Source organism: Hypanus sabinus, chromosome 19 (genome assembly GCF_030144855.1).
Source record: "Hypanus sabinus isolate sHypSab1 chromosome 19, sHypSab1.hap1, whole genome shotgun sequence".
NCBI classification, from domain to species: domain Eukaryota; kingdom Metazoa; phylum Chordata; class Chondrichthyes; order Myliobatiformes; family Dasyatidae; genus Hypanus; species Hypanus sabinus.
The window spans coordinates 22,909,794-22,930,102 of NC_082724.1; the positions used below are offsets into that span (position 1 = coordinate 22,909,794).

A 20,309-nucleotide genomic window follows, 5' to 3' on the forward strand; every position below is an offset into this window, starting at 1 on the left:
CACAGCAACACCTCTGCTTTCTTAGAAGTTGCAAAGTTTTGGCATGTCCTCAAAAACTTTGACAAACTTATATAAATGTGTGGTGAAGAGTGTATTGACTGGTTGTATCATGGCCTGGTATCTAAACACCAATGCCCTTGTACGGATAAGTAGAGGGTATGGCCCAGTCCATGACAGGTAAACTTCTCCCCACCATTGAGCACATCTACACAGGACGCTGTTGCAGCAAAGCTGCATTCATCATCAAGGACTTCCCCCCACCACCATCCTCACCATGCTCTCTTCTAGCTGCTGCCACTGGGAAAGTGGTACAGAAACCTGAGGACCCACACCAACAGGTTCAGGAACAGTTACTACTCTTCAACCATCAGGCTCTAACACTGGAGGAGATAACTTCACTCACCCAAAACTGAAATATTCCCAATGAACTGGACTCACTCTCATATACTCTTCATCTCATGTTATCAATATTTATTGTTTGTTTATTTATTATTATTATTATATATTTTTTCCTCTTTCTTTTTGTATTTGCACAGTTTGGGTTTCTTTGCACATTGGTTGTTGTCTGTCCTGTTGGGTGTGGTTTTTCATTGACTCTATCGTGCTTCTTGTATTTACTATGAATGCCCTCAAGAAAATGAATCTCAGGGTTGCATATGGTGACAAATATGTACTTTGAAAATAAATTTACTATGAACCTTGGTGAACAAATTAACAATTTAAAGGCTCCATGGCAAGCAATTGTCACTACCAGGGAAAAATACTTCTATAGAATTCTCAAAATAATCCTGGTTTTCAAATCTCTCTGATGATTACTCCAGGTGCAGTAACCATCATACAAATCATACAACCTGTACTGGACAGGCTCCACAGATTAGCAGGACCTTATTTTATTTCATCAAGAATACACTGTTGAATGTATTTAGTGGAGGATTAAGGATCACGGCAAAGGGTCCAAGAACTAACTGTTAGAATGCAATTTAGCACAGTGTCAAATTCGGCCCTAATGAAGGAATTTACATAAAAATGAAACTGAAAACACAAAATACAACCATGGGTAACATTTATTAAGCACTCTGATAGGAGTTAATTTAGTCTACATAATGCTTTGCTACAAAATAGAATATTTAAACAAATGTCACACTCTTCAAGCCCATACAACAACCTCTGCAACAGCTGCACAGAACAAGGACACAAGTCAACCAGCTCTCTTCAGGCAATTCAATGTCTGAATATCACATCTGACTCTACATTAATTCACATTTTTTTCTTTATATGACAATTTATTTATTTGAACTTTTAGTCACTGAGAAATTGTATAAACAGACCACCGCAGAGCTCATGTGAAATGGCATTTCTGCAACATTCTTGAAAGCCAGCATGTTGCGATCTGTTTTGTTCATTGTATTAAAAGTTGTATCATATGGGACGCATCTGGTATCCTCTAAACACCCCCTAAAGCAGAATAATTTCTTCACAGAGTTTCACTGGATTTTTTTCTACTGCCATCATGTGAGAAGAAACAAGTTCCCAGAGACTTGTGCAACACTGTTGCACAAATTACACATAAGAATAGCTATATTAGTAATTTCAGCAGTATTTAATAAGGTCTCGTTAAACCTTCAGAGGACTGCAGAAGTTAAATTAAATGGAATAACTATAATTGTCACCGTGCAGGAAACCTGGAGACAATGCTAAGTTGTGAGGATAGGGAATAGTTTTTTCTCGAGTCAGATCCATTTTATTAGTTTAGCTTCGGATGACCTTTTAGCCAGCTGCCTGCCCAATGTGGACATCAGAAGGTAGCACATAATCCAGGAACTTCAAGGTGACAAAGGGAGGTGTCGACCCACCCAAGATAGAAGCTGGACTTACTTTGCAAGTCCCTTAACAGTGCATTTTATATTTTTCTTACAGGGCTGACTATTGCCTAGACTTTGACAGGCAAGCACCCATACAAATTTCCTTTTCAGTAGCCAATTAAAATGGCATCAGGAGCCCAAGATGCAAAAGGTTCAAGTAACAGAAACTTAAAGAGACTGCTACTTAGAACACCAAGCAATATCAACAGTGAATTAAATGCAGGTTGGGAAAGTGTACGTGAGGTGCATCCAGGAGGGTTTCTTAATACAAAACCAGGCAAGGGGCAATACTAGACCTTGTAATGGGAAATGAATCACTGTTGTGTGCTATGTCTCACTGAAATGTGGCTTACACCTGTTTCACTTGACACGCTGTACAATCCCAGAGATTCTCAGTTCACTGGATGGAGTGTACAGTACCCTCAGGCAAAGAGAAAGGGATCGGCTACCTAATCAACATCTCATGGTGCTGTTAAGATGTTGGCCAGAAGGGACTGCAGTCTCCAAATCAGTGGTTTTGAATGGATCGTGGATGGGGAGCAGACAAAAAGAACTACAATCTACAAACTAGTGGCTTTGGATGAAGCAAGGACGGGGGAAGCAGACAACCCAATTGTCTTTGTTTCTCCCCATTTTGTGAACTCTGAACAAATTCTTGCTCGAATGTGGACACAAAGAGCTTTAGCTAAAGATCTGCTAAACCCGAGACCATTCTCAGAAGAGCAGCTATTTATTATGTAAGGTGGCATATTTACCACAGAAGTGATCTGTAATCTCAGTAGACTCAATGTCTGGGACACCTAGTTTTGACTGCTTTAAACCAGTCACAGCTGAAAAGAACATGGCTGAGCAGCAGAAACCACAGAACAACGTTGGTTGGACTACAGCCAGTAAGAAGGTGACCCGAGTACCTCAGGTGACAATGGGATGGAGATCCAACAGTTCAACTGATGAGGGACACTATAATAGAGTCAGGGGCTCCAAAAACGTAATGGTGATGACTCTTCAACAACCAAAGAAAAACCATCACAGATGAGGAGGACTCCATGGATATGTGGAGATCGAGACCCTGAGGAATTCCTGGCCAGCATAGACTCCTTTCTCAGATAATACCTTTTCTCTTCACTGACTGTTCATGTAGCAACAGGGAATTCTGGTGCGGGTGCACATAGGTAGTTAGTGACCCTACATGCTTTTAATTGAGACAATAAAGGTTACAGATTCTCTCCGTGCCCCTCTGATCATTATTACTAAGGGATAGATCCTTATAACAGTGCTTGGACTTGTTGGTCCTGACAAGTTCTTGCTCACACAGTGAAGAGCTATCCATACCACCTGTCACAGGAATTTATTTGAGCTATCCTGACACCAGTTACCACCTCAGGTAGAAGTAAAGCTCAATGAACTATACTCCACGGTTAACAGCCTTGAATCAGGATACTCTGAGACTTTCTTAATCATCACCAGTGGCTTTAACCAGCAGTGACCAAAATACGACCAGCATGTCTCCTATCTCACCAAGGCGCTAAACTGCCTTGATCATTGCTACATAATCAAAGATGCCTTCCAAGCCGCACCCCACCCACGCTTTGGTAAAACAGACCACTAGGCTGTTTATCATCTCTCCGTATACAAACAGAAGCCAAAACCCAAGGAGCTAGTACAGAGAGCCTTACAGCGCTGGCCTGAGGAGACAGATGAACTTCTACACATGTCACTTCTGGAAGAGCTTAATGCATTCTATACGCATTTTGAACAGGGGACTGGAGTATCACCATTGCAGACACAGGATCCGTCTTCCTGAGAGTAAACCTGCAGAAACATCTGGCCCAGATAGTGTCCCTGGCCATGTCCTTAAATCCCACGCAGATAGGCTGGTATAAAAATATAAAGATATTTTTAACCTCTCCCTGTTTCAATCTGAGGCTCCAATTTGCTTTAAGAAGATCACTAATACCCAGGCGCATAAATTTTTAAAAAAAAGTTAAAGTGCCTTAAAAACTACTGGCTGGTGGTCCTGATGTCCACGATCAGGAAGTGCTTTGAGGGGCTGGTCTTGTCAAGTATTAACTCCACCTCTCAGACAATCTCCACCCATTGTAATTTGCTTGTGACCAAAGCAGGTCTACAGCAGACAGCATTTCCCTGACTCCACTCTCATCTCTGAAACAACTGAACAGTAAGGACACCTACCTAGGTGTCCTTCAGACTCCTGACTTTGGAGTCAACATTTCCTTTACAAATGGATCCTTGACATGCTGTCTAACAGACTGCAATCAGTAAGGATAGGCACCAACACATCCGTCACAATTATTCTCCAGACTGATGCCCAACAAAGATGTATCCACCTAATCCATTCACTACTGCATGGCCAGATTCTGCTATAATGCTATCTAAAAGTTTGCAGATAATATCGCCTCAGTGTCTCAAATAATGATGAATCAGAGCACATAACGTGATCGAGAGCTAGCAACATGGTGTCACGATAATCACCTTCTCTCAGTGTCAGCAGAACTAAGGAGCTGGTCATTGGGTTCAGGAAGGGAAGCAGTGCATTTGCTCTTGTTTACCTCAACTGTGCTGAGACCAAGAGAGCAGAGAGCTTCAAACTCTCAATAATGAACATCATCATAAGACCATAAGACATAGGAGCAGAATTAGGCCATCTGGCCTATTGGGTCTGCTCCGCCATTCAATCTTGGCTGATCCTTCTCTCAATCTCCTCCTCAACCCCAGTTCCTGGCCTTCTCCCTGTAACCTTTGATGCAATGTCCAGCCAAGAACCTATCGATCTCTGCCTTAAATACACCCAATGACCTGGTCTCCACAGCTGCATGTGGCAACAAATTCCACAAGTTCACCACCCTTTGGCTAAAGAACAGTTTGTCTTGACCTAACCACATAGATCCCACAGCCAAAAATGCTCTTCTTCCCCAGGAGTCTAGAGAAATTTACAGGTCTCTTTTGATCCTTATTATTTTTTATTGTCACACCATAGGAAAGCAACCTACCTGGATGTGTCATGGTTTGGTCCGGCAACTGCTCTGCCCGTGAACACATGAAACTGCAGAGAGGTGTGGACACAGCTCAGCACATCACAGAAACCAGTCTCCCCTCCATGAACTGTCTCTAATTAAAGCAGCCAGCCTAAACAAAGAACTGACCCATCCCAGATATTCTCTCTTCTACCTCCTCCCATTGGGCAGAAGATACAAAAGCCTGAAACCAAAGACCATCAGGCCCAAAGACGGCTTTTAGTTCACTGTCACAGGACCACTGAACGGTCCCCTGGTAAAATAAGACTGAACTTGCAATCCTCCTTGTTATGGTCTTGAACCTTATTGTCTACCTGCACTGCACTTTCTCTATAACTGTAATACTTTATTCAGCATTCTGTTCTTGTATTACTTCAATGCGCTATCATACTAATTTGATCTGTGTTAATGGTATGTAATACATGTTTTTCACGGTACCTTGGTACATGTGACAATAATAAAACACTTAAACAAATTAAGCTTCGCCGGGCATAGTGATCATAATTTCATAAGTTTTCAGATAGTTATGGACAAGCATTCAAGTAGACCATGGGGCAAGTGATAAATCAGGGAAAGGCTAATTGCAATGGTATTAGGCAGGAGCTGGCGAGAGCAGATTGGTAGCAGCTGTTATTCAGCAATTCTACATCTGACATGTGGGAGTCATTTAAAGGCTAGCTGGTCAGAATCCAGGACAACATGTTCCCATGAGGGAGAAAGGCAAGTTTGGCAATATTTGGGAACTTTGGATAATGAGGGAGATGCTACAAAATTACTCAAAAAGAAAAAGGAAGCAAGGGTAAGGTTTAAGAAGCTGGAATTCAGACTGGGACTTTGAGGAATATAAAGGAGAGAACTCAAATAAGGAATCAGAAGGGTTAAAGGGGTCTTTGATGAACAGGATTAAAGCAAATGCCACAGTAAAGGGAATCCGTGGTCATGAAAAGAAATTCACACTAAAAACAAGAGGGTAATGATAGAGAGGATAGGAGGATAGGACCACTAAAGGACAAAGGAGGCAACACTTTAGAGCAAAAGGAAGTGGGCAAGGTACTAAACAAATATTTTGCATCAGTAATCATCAAGGAAACAGACATGGAGCATAACAAGATAAAGGAGTAGTATGCTCTTATTCATCAAGAACAATGGGGTGGTTAAAAATCCCCAACTCATGATGAGATCTTTCCAAGTTTATTGAGAGACACAAGGCAGGAAAATGCTGGGTAATTGATAGACAACTTGGTGATCCTCCTTAGCCAAGGAAAGGTCCCAGAAGCTCTGGAGAATAGCTAATGGACACGTTCCAGAAAATTAATGGCCAGTTAACCTCATATCTATGGTACGGAAAATACTGGGAAGAAAGGATCTACTCACATCTGGAAAATCACTGACTTATTAAGGATAATCTGCATGGCTTTGTCATGCCTTACAAATGATTGAGCTTTTTTTTGAGAAGTCGAAGATGGTTGATAAGCGTAGGGCAGTGGACATTATAAACTTAGCTTTATAACAACAAGGTCTCCGTTGTAGGCTGATCCAGAAGATCAAGACAAATTGGATCCATGGAAACTTGGCAGATTAGATTCAAAGTTGACTTGCCACATGAGATGGAGTTTGTGGTACAGTCATGTTATACCCACTATAACCAGTGGTGTTCCACAAGAGTAAGTGTTGAGACCTCTGTTGTTTGTGATATAGAATATCTAAATGATCTGACCAATAAGATAGGTGGGTGTGTAAGTTTGCAGATGATACAAAAGTTAGCAGAATTGTGGATAGTGAGGAAGGATGTCAGATGATTCAGTGACATGAAGATCAGTTGGACATGTGGGCATAAAAATGGCAGGTGAAGTTCAATCTGTACACGTGTGAAATACTGCATCGTGGGAAGTCAAATGCAAGAAGAAAATCTACAGTAAATGGCAGGACTCACAAGAACTGTGATGTACAGTGCAATCTTGGGGTGCAGGTCCATGGAACTGAAAGTGACAACACAAGTGGACAAGATGGTAAATCGGCATATGAAATACTTGCCGTCATTGGTCAGTATGTTGAGCACAGACGTTGGGAAGTCATTTTTCAGCTGAATAAAAGTTTGCTCAACACATTTGGAGTCTCTTCTGTAGTTCTGGTTGTCACACCCATAGGAAGGATGTGGAGGCTTTGCGGAAGGTACTGAAGAGGCTCACTAGGATGTGGCCTGGATAGAGTACAATTGCTATGAGGAGAGTTAGGACAAACTCAAGAGTTTACTCTAGAATGTGGAAGGCTGAAAGCTGGCCTGATAGTAATATAAAACATTATAAGAAGCATAAATAGGATAGACAGAACATTATTTCCTCAGGGTAGAAATGTCAAATACGAGAGGGCACAGCTTTAATTTGAGAAGAGGAATTTTTAAAGATATACAAATCATTCTTTTTAAAACGTGAACAGTGGTAGTGCCTGGGAAAGTGCTGCAAGCAGATACAGATATCAAAGTTGAAGAGGCATTTAAACAGGCACATGAATAGGCAGGGAATGGAGGGAAATAAACCATCCACAGGCAGATTCGATTTGCTAAAGTAAGTACCATGATTAGTACAGGCATTGTGTTTCCATTCTGCACTGTCCTATGTTCTAAGTGAGAGCTAAAAGCACTTGGACTAGACCACAAGAAATTGGAGGAGAATTAGGGCATTTGGTCCATCGAGCCTGCTCCACCATTTCACCATGGCTAATCAATTTTTTCTCTTACACCCAACCTCTGCCTTCTCCTCATGTCCCTTCATGCCCTGACCAATCAAGAATCCATCAACGTCTACCTTATATATACATGAAGACTTGGCCTCCATAGCCACCTGTGGCAATGAATTCCACAGATTCACTATTCTCTGGCTAAAGAAATTCCTCCTCATCTCCATTCTAAAAGGATGCTCCTCTATTCAGAGGCTGTGTCCTCTGGTCCTAGACTCTCCCACCATAGGAAATATCATCTCCATATCCACTCTATCAATGCCTTTCACCATTTGATAGGTTTCAATTAGGTCACCCCTTATTTTCTGAGTTCTAGTTAATATGGATCTGGAGCCATCAAACATTCTTCATATGACAAGCTCCTTTGAACCCTCTCCAATGTTAGCACATCCTTTCTAAGATAAGGGACCAAAGATTGCTCATCATACTGCAAGGGAGGCCTCTCCAGTGCTTTATAAAGCCCCAACATTACATTGTCCTCTTGAAATAAATGTGAACACCATACTTGCTTTCCTCACCACAGACTCAATCTGCAAATTAACCTTTAAGGAATCCTGCACAAGGATTCCCAAGCCCCTTTGTGCCTTGATTTTTGAATTTTCTCTTCATTTGAAAATAGTCTACCCATTTATTTCTTCTGCCAAAGTGCACTTCCCAATACAGTATTCCATCTGCCACTTCTTTGCCCATTCTCCTAATCTGCCTAAATCTTTCTGTAGCTTCTCTACTTCCTCAAAACTACCTGCCCTTCCACCTATTTAATTAAAATGGGATTTTAATTCTAATTCTGTGCCTTCATCACTAAATTAAGCAATTAAGTTTCCCTCTGAATACAGACAGGAACAAAATGTCTAAACACTTCAGTGAAACAGTTTATGAGCTTTTGAGTGAATAACTATCTTGTAAAACAGGATTCCAACACTGCAACAAGTAAGATAAATTAACATCTAATATTCACTTTCACATGAAGTATAATATTTGTTGATTTTTGTTCTATTTTTAGAATGGTCATAACAATCCTAGCACTTGGAAAATAGATTGATGATTGGGGTGAGAGAATCAACATTCCAAAATGAGAAGCAAATTATCAAATGACATGCAAATCACAATGAGGAAGAAGAATACAGGTGGCAAATACTGGAAAAAAAAGTTTTAATTATATTATTTAATTAATATTAATGCACTAATGCAGTAATTAATTAATTCATGTCAACAACTAATTAATTAATTAGTCCTTAGTATTTTCAAAGTCAAATTCCAAAAAATGCAAAACCCCAAATTCAACCCTCAGTTCAGCAAAACAGACTTCTTCAATAACTTCTCATCATATAAAGCACAACACATCTCAATTCATTGACTTTGCATCAAAACCACAGAGAAATGGTTTGAAGTAATATTTTACACTTTAAAATTCATAAATTGGGTTTATTCTAGCAATTCAAATGTGAAAACATGGGACCAATGGGAAATGTCTATTTCCTAATAAAAAATACTTAGAAGTGATGATGAATTCCAAAATTTATGCACGACACGAAAGTGAGTAGTACCATAAACACAAAGCTAATTAAATATTTGTAACTGTGAAAGCTTTTTTGAGCTTCTATTTTGGAATGGATAACACCAGTGCTTTTGCATCACTATTAATTTTAAATAACTCACTCATGACTAATGAAGTAAACAGTGAAATAAATTTAGATACATGCAATATACTGCTTTATATTTGGGATAGAGCGGGAAGGAAGTAATTAAACTAAACATTTTGTGCTATGAAATCACAGGAAATGGTATTTAGCTGGAACAACTATCATGCAAAGAACAGATTTATGCCATCAGGAACAAAAGATCACATTGTACACACATGGATAAGGTCACATAGATAGCAATAGAACCACAGGTGCTCAGAAAACATCATTACGTATCCTAAATTGGAAACAGATAGCTGTTTCTTGTGATTTTTTTTCTTGTGATTCTCATCCAGTGCACATGATTAAATAGATATCAAAATAATGGAAAATTAGTCTAATTAAATGTTTGACAACACATATTCCCGATTTATTTTTGTTCAATGAGAAAAAAAGGAAACATGTCCCTCACTATAACACAAGTGTTCTCCATGGACTTTACACACATTTCTGGTTTATTATTTTGCTTTATAATGAAGGTATGACTAGCTTTATATGATGCAAATGAAGCAAGAATAAAGTAGTTCTATTATTTTATATTACTACTCCATAAAATATTCTTGGTATTGAAAATAATCAGTCTAGAATTAGAAATGACACAATGGTTCAGCTCATAGATCAGTTGCTCCACAGTTCCAGTATCAATCCTATCCTCATGGTTATCTGGTGGAGTTTGCATCTTCTCCCTGTGATCATGTAGGTTTTTTTCTGAGTGCACTGTTTTCCTCCCACATCCCAAATCTACGCAGGGTAATTTGCCATTATGAATTGTTCCAAGTGCATAGGTAAATTATAGAATCAGGTGGCAGTGTTGAGGGAGATGTGGGAAAATGTGAGATGGTGTACATTAGCATTTTATATGCAAGCTTGATTTCCCTTGTTCCTTCTATGTCTTCCTAACCTGTGCCCCTAAATGTCTAAACATTTCCTAACAAACAACTACTCTCCCTTCCCTCCTTATTTTCTTAAATCACTCCATATTCTCATTTGCTTTGTTTCATCATCCTTTCCATATATTTTCTTCCAAAGTCTAAGCAGTATCCTTATTCATTCTAAAAAGGAACCACTTCGTTATTTAATTATGCAATCCATTCAGCATGCCTACTTACAGTGGTGTATTTCTTTCCTTTTATAGGTTGTGTATCCCTATTTGGTATCAACTACAAACTTCAACACTATATCTTCAATTTCTGTATCCAATTCTTTTACCAGACCACATTGAGCTCATTCTTCAAACCATCCAAGCCACAAAATTGTAACTACATAGTCTTTCATATCTCTGAAGAATGCTTGGAAGAAACAACTCAAAAGTTGATTAAATTTGACATTTTAAATTACATTCATAGTCTCTAGGCATTTTGAGAGCTAATCTTTGAGTGAAGATGCCACTGACTTTCTATTCACTGCCCTTACAGCAACTGATCTCCAATTCTCTGGATTACTTCCATCTCCTTTTGTGGGAAAAAGAAACATACTCTTTTCCATCCATTTGATGTTTTCTTTTTGTTTGAATGTTTTAATGTGAATAAGAGAGCTTTCAAAAAAAAAGGCTCTTCTCCATGTATTTGATTATTTTGGCTGTTAACTTTAATCTATACATTTTAATAGTTGTGCATCCTATCTGATTTATATCCTGCTTTTATTTTTTCTTTAGCTTCTTAAAAATACACTGAGTCAATGTATCTATTCAATACCCTTTTCAGTGTTATCTCTTGTTAACTTATGTTAACACATCCTTTGATTCCCTCTCCCCACCTTGTTATTTATGGGCTTACGGAATATTTTTCCATTTTTATATTCATTGGTATTTCATGTTCCCAGTTTGCCTTTCTGTTTGTTTAACTTCAGGCCAAAGCTCATCATGTTCCCTCATGTCATCCTCGCCCTTATTATTTATGTTCTTTATGTTGGCCTTTTTAGAATCTTTAATCCCTTCAGAATAACTAGAGGAGTTCAGAAAATGGGAGCTTTCCAGAAACTATTTTACTGTTCTGCGGAGTTTATAAATACTTCCAAATTAGTAACCAAACTACACAAGGACAAGGGAGATAAATTACAAACAGTGGTTCGTGCATAGTTAATCTGAGCTGCATTAATCGGAAAGGTTATTGTGGGACTTGGCTCTTGTTTCACAAAATCAGGGTGAGAAAAAGATGATTGACCATAAGAATCATATGCTCTGAGAGACTAAGGAATGTTAAAAATTTACAGTTGATCTATTTCCAATAATTGACCTAGCAGGGGAGTATACAGATGACATTAGCAATGATAGCAGAGTTTCGTCATAAACAGCAGGCTGATAAAATGATAGTAGGAGGAGGAACCAAGGGCCAGGGAGTATATCACGTTAAAGAGATTGGACGAAAGATAGGAGGTTTCAGAGCAGGATAATAAGAAATATGTTGCTCAGCAAGAGAATGTTTGTGAAAAGTGAAAAAGAAAATTAGTAAGACATGGGGTAAGCTGCGACAAAGAGAAATGAAATTCAATATGAAGAAAATTAATGCAGTTGAAGACAGGTAAATCAATGCACAATAAGCCAACAGGTATTTTCATTACAAAAGTAAAAGATCGTAGCAATTTGTTTAGTTTTTAAATATATTTTAGGTTTCAACAAATCCAGATGTTTATTATAAATTGACAAATTTAATTAATTTACTTTGTAACTTCACTCTATTACTTCAACTTTATAATTTCATATAATCCTTCCACACAACAACCTAGATAGGCACAGACCATAAAATAAGTCAATGTTTGAATAAAACTCCATCTATGGAGAGTTTAATTGACTTGCCCTTTTTGAATTACTTTTGATTTCTTACTCAACTAGTTCTCCTTACATTGATCAAACAGAACACCTCTCTAATTTTGTTAGAACACAGAACATATTCATGTAGTATTATGTTCAGTTCTTGCTGTCTTATTATAGGAAGGATGTGGAAGCTTTAGAGAGTGTGCAGAGGAGCTTTACCAGAGCATTGCCTGGATTAGAGAGCATGCCTTTTGAGGAAAGGGTAGCTAGGACCTTTTTCTTTGGAAAGACAGTGGATAAAAGACAAATTGATAGATGTGTATAAAGTTTATAAGATGCATAAGCAGGGTGGACAGCCAGCGCCTTTTCCCAGGACAGTAATGGACAATTCCAGATGATATCCATTTAAGATAAGTGGAGGAAAGTTCAGGAGAGATGTCAGAAGTGTTCTTTTTTTTTAAGCACAGAGAATGATGGGTGCCTGGAATGCTTTGCCAAGGATGGTGGTAGAGGTGGACAAATCAGCAATAGTTTAAAGACTCTTAGATAGGTACATGGCTGTAAGTGAAACAGAAGGTTAGATTGATTGTGGAGTAGGTTTTTTATTGATTGACAAATTGTGGGCTAAAGGGCCCTTACTGACCTATACCGATCTATGTGTAATGCTATTAGTGATACAAATATGTACAGAACACATGGAAGAGTAATCATCCAAGTGGTAATTAGACAAAGAGGTGTAATTAGACAAAGAGGTGTTGTTGTAAAATTTAGAATTGAATTAAAGTTACTTAAGACTGGTTAACATAGCACACACATTCTTAACTAAGATTCTGTGATTCTCAGAAAACAGTGAAAAATAAGCGAATAGCAAACTGATGTTTACTAAACAGAATAAGACATAACTAATAGACTACTTAGGACTACACTAAATTGATGCAATAAATGACTGACTACAAGAAAATAGCATGTTTTTATTAGTTAGAGAGTATGCCCCATAATTAAAATCTAAACAAATATTGCTCATTATCAAACAGATAAATAGGCTCTTCATAGTCAAATGGAATAATGAGCACAAAAGTACTACCAAAGAAATCAGACGTAAGCACACTAAAAAGGATCAGAATTAACATTAGCTAAAGTACAATTAGCTGCACAATATGAAAAATACGAAAATACAACAATTTTGTATAATGACTGACCTGAAGATTATCCTACTGCAAGCTGTTAATCCATTTCAGAATTAAAGCAACAGATCATTTTATTATGATCCAATACTAAGGAAGATGACAGCTTATTATTTTTGTATAATTTCAGAAAGTAGTTAAAATATCATCCATTACATAACTATGAAACTCAGACTACTGAATACATATGATTGCAATCAGAATTTGTGTGCTGAAGCCTAAGTTTCTTTACCAGTAAAAAGAAACTCCAAGTATCATACAACAAGACGTTCTACAGGTCAAATTAGAAATAAATCAACAGCTCCAAAAGAGAGTACTGCCTTAAAATGTTCTCGTTCTCACACACACACACACACACACACACACACACACACACACACACACACACACACGCCACCACAAAGTTAGTGGAGGAGATGCATTTTGCAAGTGACATATTTAGAACTGATGACAGAATTGACTTGACTGAATATCCATACAAGAATGACTGCACTTGGGAATCTTTGGTCACTGTAAAAAGCAGCTTTGATGAGGTGATCACTTCTCATTTTAGATACTTTGAACATTCTTCATGTTGGCACTGTAAGGCCACTTCACTAGCCAAACCAAAAAATCTATGTACAACATACAGTCAGGGTAACCAATATTCAACCTGAAAAGTGAAAGAAACCATTTATTTCCTGTGTGTTTATTTTCAAGGCCTACCTTTTTCTGGAGGACATTGATCTTTCTCTCTTTCACTTCCAGCATATCTTTCATATCACGTATTTCTCCCGCAAGCGTTCCTTTTTCCTCTGTAAGATCTTGAAGCTGTTTTGTCTTTTTGTTAAGGAAACTTTCCTTTTCCTCAAGTCGCAGCCTTAATGCATCCACCTGGCAAAAAATACATGCATCAAGTTCAGACATAATCCTGTCTATTAAATTCATGGTGGTCTTGCAAGCAAGTTTATTGTTCTGGCAAAAGACACCAATTGCTTATAACTTAGTTGTACTAAGAATTTTATCCTGCTTTTATCAAAGGATGAATGCAGTTACAATAACCTCAGATTATACTTTGAGTTACAAAGATCAAATAGAAATTGCAAATGTAGAAGCACGCTTGTGGTTCAGGATTTTTTAATCCTCATTACACTGAATGCTACTATTTGACATTCTGACAGACTGCATGGGGAGGTTGCTACTGCACAGGATCGAAAGAAGTTACAGAAAATTGCAAAATTAGTCTGCCCCATCACGGGTACTAGCCTTCGTAGTATCCAAGACATCTTCAAGGAGCGGTGCCTCAGAAAAGCAGCGTCCATTATTAGGGACACCCATCATATGCACTCAAATAGGGAAGACTAATTTCAAGCATGTTAATGCTCAGAACTGATCCTATGAGACAGGGTAGCTTAAATATTCTCTGTGTCATCCCTCAAAGTTATACCGACAAGGCTACCTGAACATATCCTTGACTGAGTATGCCTTGCAGGAGGCACATCCTTAAAAGCAACTTAACTGCTTTAGATTGCCATATTCAACCAGTCACCTGCTGGAAACCAAATGATGCCATTCATTCAATATCAATAGGTCTGATTCAGGCCAGTTGTTTCAAAGAGATTTCAGAAAGCAAAGACAACTGTAATTTAAACATAAAGAAAACATGGTCAAAGTAAAAAAAAGAAACATTGTCCTCAGTTTTGTCAGTCAGCATCTGGCTTCTGATTGGTATAAGCAATAACTTACAGTGAAAACATGTCATTTACCAGTGGAAGTATTGAGAAATCATAACAATAATCATATAGTTTTCCAATTTGTTGAAACTTGTCTTTGAAATTATCACAAACTTCTGGAAATAACAAAATACTGAAATGTCCCGCCATCTTTTTCAGCTCCTTTCCAGTAATCACCAGTATTGTCTTTATTTGTGCAAATATATTTTTCAGGCAAGATTAAAATAAGAAGTATCAGTTCAGATTTATACTAGAATAACAAATTTTCACATCACATGCCAGTGATAATAAACCTGATTCTGATTCTGAATCTACTTCAATGCTTCAGCTTACAATATAAAATCTTACAGTTCTGTCGTATTTAGAACCCAACTTTGCTGGTGTTTTCTGTATCTTGGGTAATTGGGCATTCCAAAAGAAACACTATCATTTAAATACTCACTACAAAGGACAGATGGAATAGCTCTTTAAAGAAATGCTACCAGTGGCAACTTGGAGTAGATGAAGTTATCTTACCTCCCTAAATCTCAGAAATTACTTATTTGGTAGTCTACAAGCATTCTATGCTGACTTTAACAAACATCATTTCCAATGAAACAATCAACCAAGATCCACTGGCAAAAAGTTAGAGTAATAACATACTGCCATCCTCAGACTTAAATGTCTATTCAAATCAAGGTACATGAAAGCTGCCAATCTGACACTCAAGTTGCTCCAATACATGCACAGTGTCATCCCTAATACTAATCTCTTTCCTTCCATTCATCTTCTCCAGTGACCTCACTTACAATATACAGAAATTCAATACTGTTGTACAACACAGCAGAGCCCATGCAAAGGGTCATGGGTGTACATGCTTAAATGTGGAACAATTTACTTGAAACCATCAATCATTTGCATTACCATTAAGATTGCTTGAGGTAACTATCACAGCAAGCGTCAAAGTGTGACTTGATAGTGCATTTAAAACAGATACTTTCTCATTATGGCTGAATTATTTCGAAAAAAAATCTGATTTTTATTTTGTTTGGAAAAGTCCATTGATGAGAGCAAAAACCAAAAGAAAATAGAAGCAGAAGTCAGCCACTTAGTCCAGAATTGATGCAGGTCTGACAAATGTCACAATTGGCAGATTGATTCAATGAAAACTCTCACTTTTTCCCAAGTGCCAAACAAATATCAATTTCATACAGCTATGGTACAGCCTACTGAACACAGTATACCTGAAAATTGCAACCTTATCAAGTTTCCTAGCAGGTAAAAATTTATCACATGCGAAGCAAAGAATTTCTCCAATCTTTGTTTAGGTACCGAATTTTGACTTTCTATTGAGGAACAAATAACGCATATTTCCATTTTAAAATGTAAAAAAATGATATGCGCACCCTGCTCCTCTAGTCATTCATTCTTTCCTCTGCTTAATTTGTTTGTCAAATCCTGTTCTATGAATTTCAACCGTTGGTTTGATATACCAATTTAAAATAATGAAGTGGTTTAACACACCATTATAAGAGTAATATTCATATCACCATAAAGTGCCCTTCACAACTTACACTAAATTAATAATTTAATCTCAGCAATATATTTAGACCATGGACCATAAGTCATGGGAGCAGAGTTAGGCCATTCAGTTCATCAGGTCTGCTCAGTTATTACATCTTGGCTGATTTATTACCCCCTCTCAACCCTATTCTCCTGTCTTCTCCCCATAACTTTCAACCTTTACTAACCAAGAGCCTATCAATCTCCACTTTAAACATATCCAATAACTGGCCTTCACAGCCATTTGTGCCAATGAATTCCACAGATTTACCACCATCTGGCAAAAGAAATTTCTGCTTATGTCTGTTCTAATGATACACCTTTCTATTCTGAGGCTGTGTCTACTTGTACCACACTCTCCCACAATAGGAAACATCTACTGCGCGTCCAATTTTGCAGGGGCATAGCTGCTAATTGCTACCTTCATTTAATAATTGTATGCTCAAAGTTTGCATACGTATTAATCATGACAACTTAAATAGGTTGAAATTGGTATCACTATAGATCAAGAGTTCTCACTAATACATCAAAGGGAAACTATTGATACAAAATAACTATATAATTTCTCTGTTTCAAAATTTTGCTTTATAGTATCTGAATAGTTATTATATGAAAAAGTTATAAATTTGAAACCATGACACTAAGCTGGTGCCTTTCTTTCCAACCCCCAAACAAGGTGACGCCATTTGAAAGGAGTCAGACAGTAAAATTATTCATATTATCTCAAATCAATACTTGAGCTAAACTCTTTGCATTCGGGCACAGTTCTACTATCACAAGTTACCTTCAGATCCTTAGCAATGTGTACATGGGATGGCTGGCCCAACATTCTCTCCCCCAAAATGCAAATGCACTGTGGTAATTATTGGCAATTTTCTCCTATTCTCCTACTTAATCCGGGGGGGGGGGGGGGGGAAGAGGAGTGTGACAGTAGATGGCTGCCAAACAAACTAGAAGAAAGCAAATCAGAACTTTCCAGGGAAAAAAATATTTCATGGGATGGGATCCACAGTGACTTAATAAGTTGGATATAAAATTGGCTTGGTCATAGAAGACAGAGGTAGAGACAAAGGCGTCTTTCTCTGTTTTTATCTCTGCTGTTCCACAAGGAGGGGTGCTTAGAACTGTGTTGCTTGTGATGTATAGTACTGTGCAGAAGTCATAGATATATAGATATATATATGTATACATACATACATACACACACAAGCTAGGATGCCTAAGACTTTTGCACAGTGCTGTTAATTTTATGCATTGCACTGAAAATTATAGATGGTCTTAATAGTAGATTTACAAATGAAAATTTGGGCAGAGAAACAGAGAAACAGAGAAATAGAAATAGTAGATAGAGTAGATAGAGTTCAATTGAGAAAAGTGTAAGTTTTTGTATGATGGGAGATCAAATGCAAGAGGAAAATATTCAGTAAATGGCAGAATCTTCAGAGAGAATTGATCTATAGCAGAGAACGTGAGATGCAAGTTCATAAATTCTTGAAATGGCAACACAAGTAGATAGGGTGGTTAAGGTGTACAACTGGTTTGCCTTCATCTGTCAGGGCACTGAGCAGACAAGTCAGGAAGCCATGTTGCAGTTGCAAAAACTTCAATTAGGCTGTTTTTAGGGTATTGCGTGCAACTCTGGTCCATAAGACCTAGGAGAGATTTAGGTCATTTAGTCAATTGAGTCTGCTTCACCATTCCATTATGGCTGCTTTAATATCCCTCTCAACCATTCTCCTGCCTTCTCTTTGTACCCTTTGACATCCTTACTAATCAAGAATATATCAAACTCTGTTTTAAACATATCCAGTGGTTTGGCCTTCATAGCCATCTGCAGAAATGAATACCACAAGTTCATCACCCAGTGACTAAAGAAACTCCCCCTCATCTCTGTTCTAAAGAGACACCCTTCTATTCTAAGGCTTTGCCCTCTGGTCCTAGACTTCTCTCTACAGGAAACATTCTCTTCACGCCCGCTCTATCTAGTCCTTCCAGTATTTAATAGGCTTCGATGATGGTCACCTCAAGAAACAAGGCTTTGGAGAGGGTACAGACAACGCTTATCAGGATGCTGCCTGAGAGATGAGCTATAAGGTAAGGTTGGACAAACTTGAATTATTTTCTCTGGAGCTTCAGAGGCTGAGGGGGCAACAAGGAGTCTTTGTCTCAAGGTAGAAAGGTCAAATACTACAGGACACAGTTTTAAAGTGACGGCAGGATGGTTGAGAACTATTTTTTGATACAGGGAGTGGTAGGTGCCTGGAACACACTGTCCGGGAGGTGGTAGAGGCAGCTACAAAAGTGACATTTAAGAGTCATTTAAACAGACACATGAAAAGGCACAGGATAGAGCAATGCAGGAAAGATAGGTGGGATATGGGATATGGTATATCCCATATTCTTAGTTAGTGAAAAAAAGAAAGAAAAAGGAAGCAAAAACCACTATGGTCGGAGAATGTGCCAGCCTCAGCTGATGCAAGTGCTACACATAAAATATGAGATATAAATATAAAACTTAAAATACTCTGCACTTCCAAAAATAAATCATATCATTGCACTTTTGCTCCCTTTCATCTTGAAAATCAAATTTCGCTGTATACTGTCAAACAGATGCTTTGTCAAGTTCTCTGGTAACACAATGCAGAGTAGTCATCTGGTGTTTATATCTCAATGACAGACGACATATAATGTGTACATGAATTGCAAACATGAGATATTAGACATTTGTTCCTGAGTGACACGTCATTATGCTCGACCTCTTCAATTTCTCTTCTAAGCTTGATCCAAACCTGCCAATAGTTTTTTTAAACAAAAGATTACACCCTCAGTTCTCCCACATTTCCTTTCTAATAGGCCTTAGGGAACCAATGATCCACGTTGAATTCTGACCTCATGTGCTGACTGTGTGGTGTTCTGCTGTTCTACCCAAAAGAACGTACATTACCACTGCCTGCTCCAGTTTCCTTCCACATCTCAAAAGAGCTGTGGATTGGTTGGTTATTTGTCACTGTAAATCACCTCTCTTGTTTAGGTCAGTGGTAGATTCTGGGAAAATTACCAGTACTTGGGGAGAACTTTTAAAAGTTCAACGTTATTATGGAAGTACATTTATGTCACCATATACAATTCTGAGATTCATTTTCTTGAGGGCATTCGCTGTAAATACAAGAAACACAATAAAATCAATGAAAGACTGCCCCCATCAGGACGGACAAAAGACAACAAACCATGCATGTACAAAAAGAAATAAAATAAATGAATTAATGAATAAACAAGCAAACAAGCAATAAATAGAGAACATGAGATGAAGAGCCCTTGAAAGTGAGTTCACAGATTATGGGAACATTTCAGTGATGTGGTGAGTGAAGTTGAGTTAAATTATCCCCTCTGGTTCTAGAGTCAGATGGTTGAGGGGCAATAACTGTTCCTGAACTTGGTGGTGTGGGGCCCTGAGACAATAGTGAGAAGAGAGCATGGCCTGGATGGTGCAGGTCCTTGACGATGGGCGCTGCTTTCCTCTGACGGTGCTCCTTGCAGTTGTGCTCAACGGTAGGAAGGGCTTTCCCAGTGATGGACTGAGTTGTATCCACTACACTTTGTAGGATTTACTGTTCAAGTGTATGGTATTGCCATATCAGTCCAGGATGCAACCACTCAATATACTCTCCACCACACATCTGTAGAAGTTTGTCAAAGTTTTAGACGGCATGCCAAATCTTTGCAAACTTCTAAAAAGTAGAGGTACTGCCGTGCTTTCTTCACAGTGGCACTTGTGTGCTGGATCCAGGGCAGATCCTCTGAAAT

At 38.3% G+C, this 20,309-nt stretch overlaps 1 protein-coding gene across 7 annotated transcripts in view; it reads right to left on the reverse strand.

The window, feature by feature from the left end:
• Positions 1-20,309, reverse strand: part of LOC132377797 (ERC protein 2) — a 782,782-nt gene that overhangs the window by 495,091 nt on the left and 267,382 nt on the right. For all 7 annotated transcript variants that reach the window (XM_059944157.1, XM_059944160.1, XM_059944156.1 and 4 more), the window contains one exon: positions 13,957-14,124. In XM_059944157.1, coding sequence (XP_059800140.1) covers positions 13,957-14,124 — 168 coding nt within the window. The remainder of the gene's footprint in view (positions 1-13,956; positions 14,125-20,309) is intronic.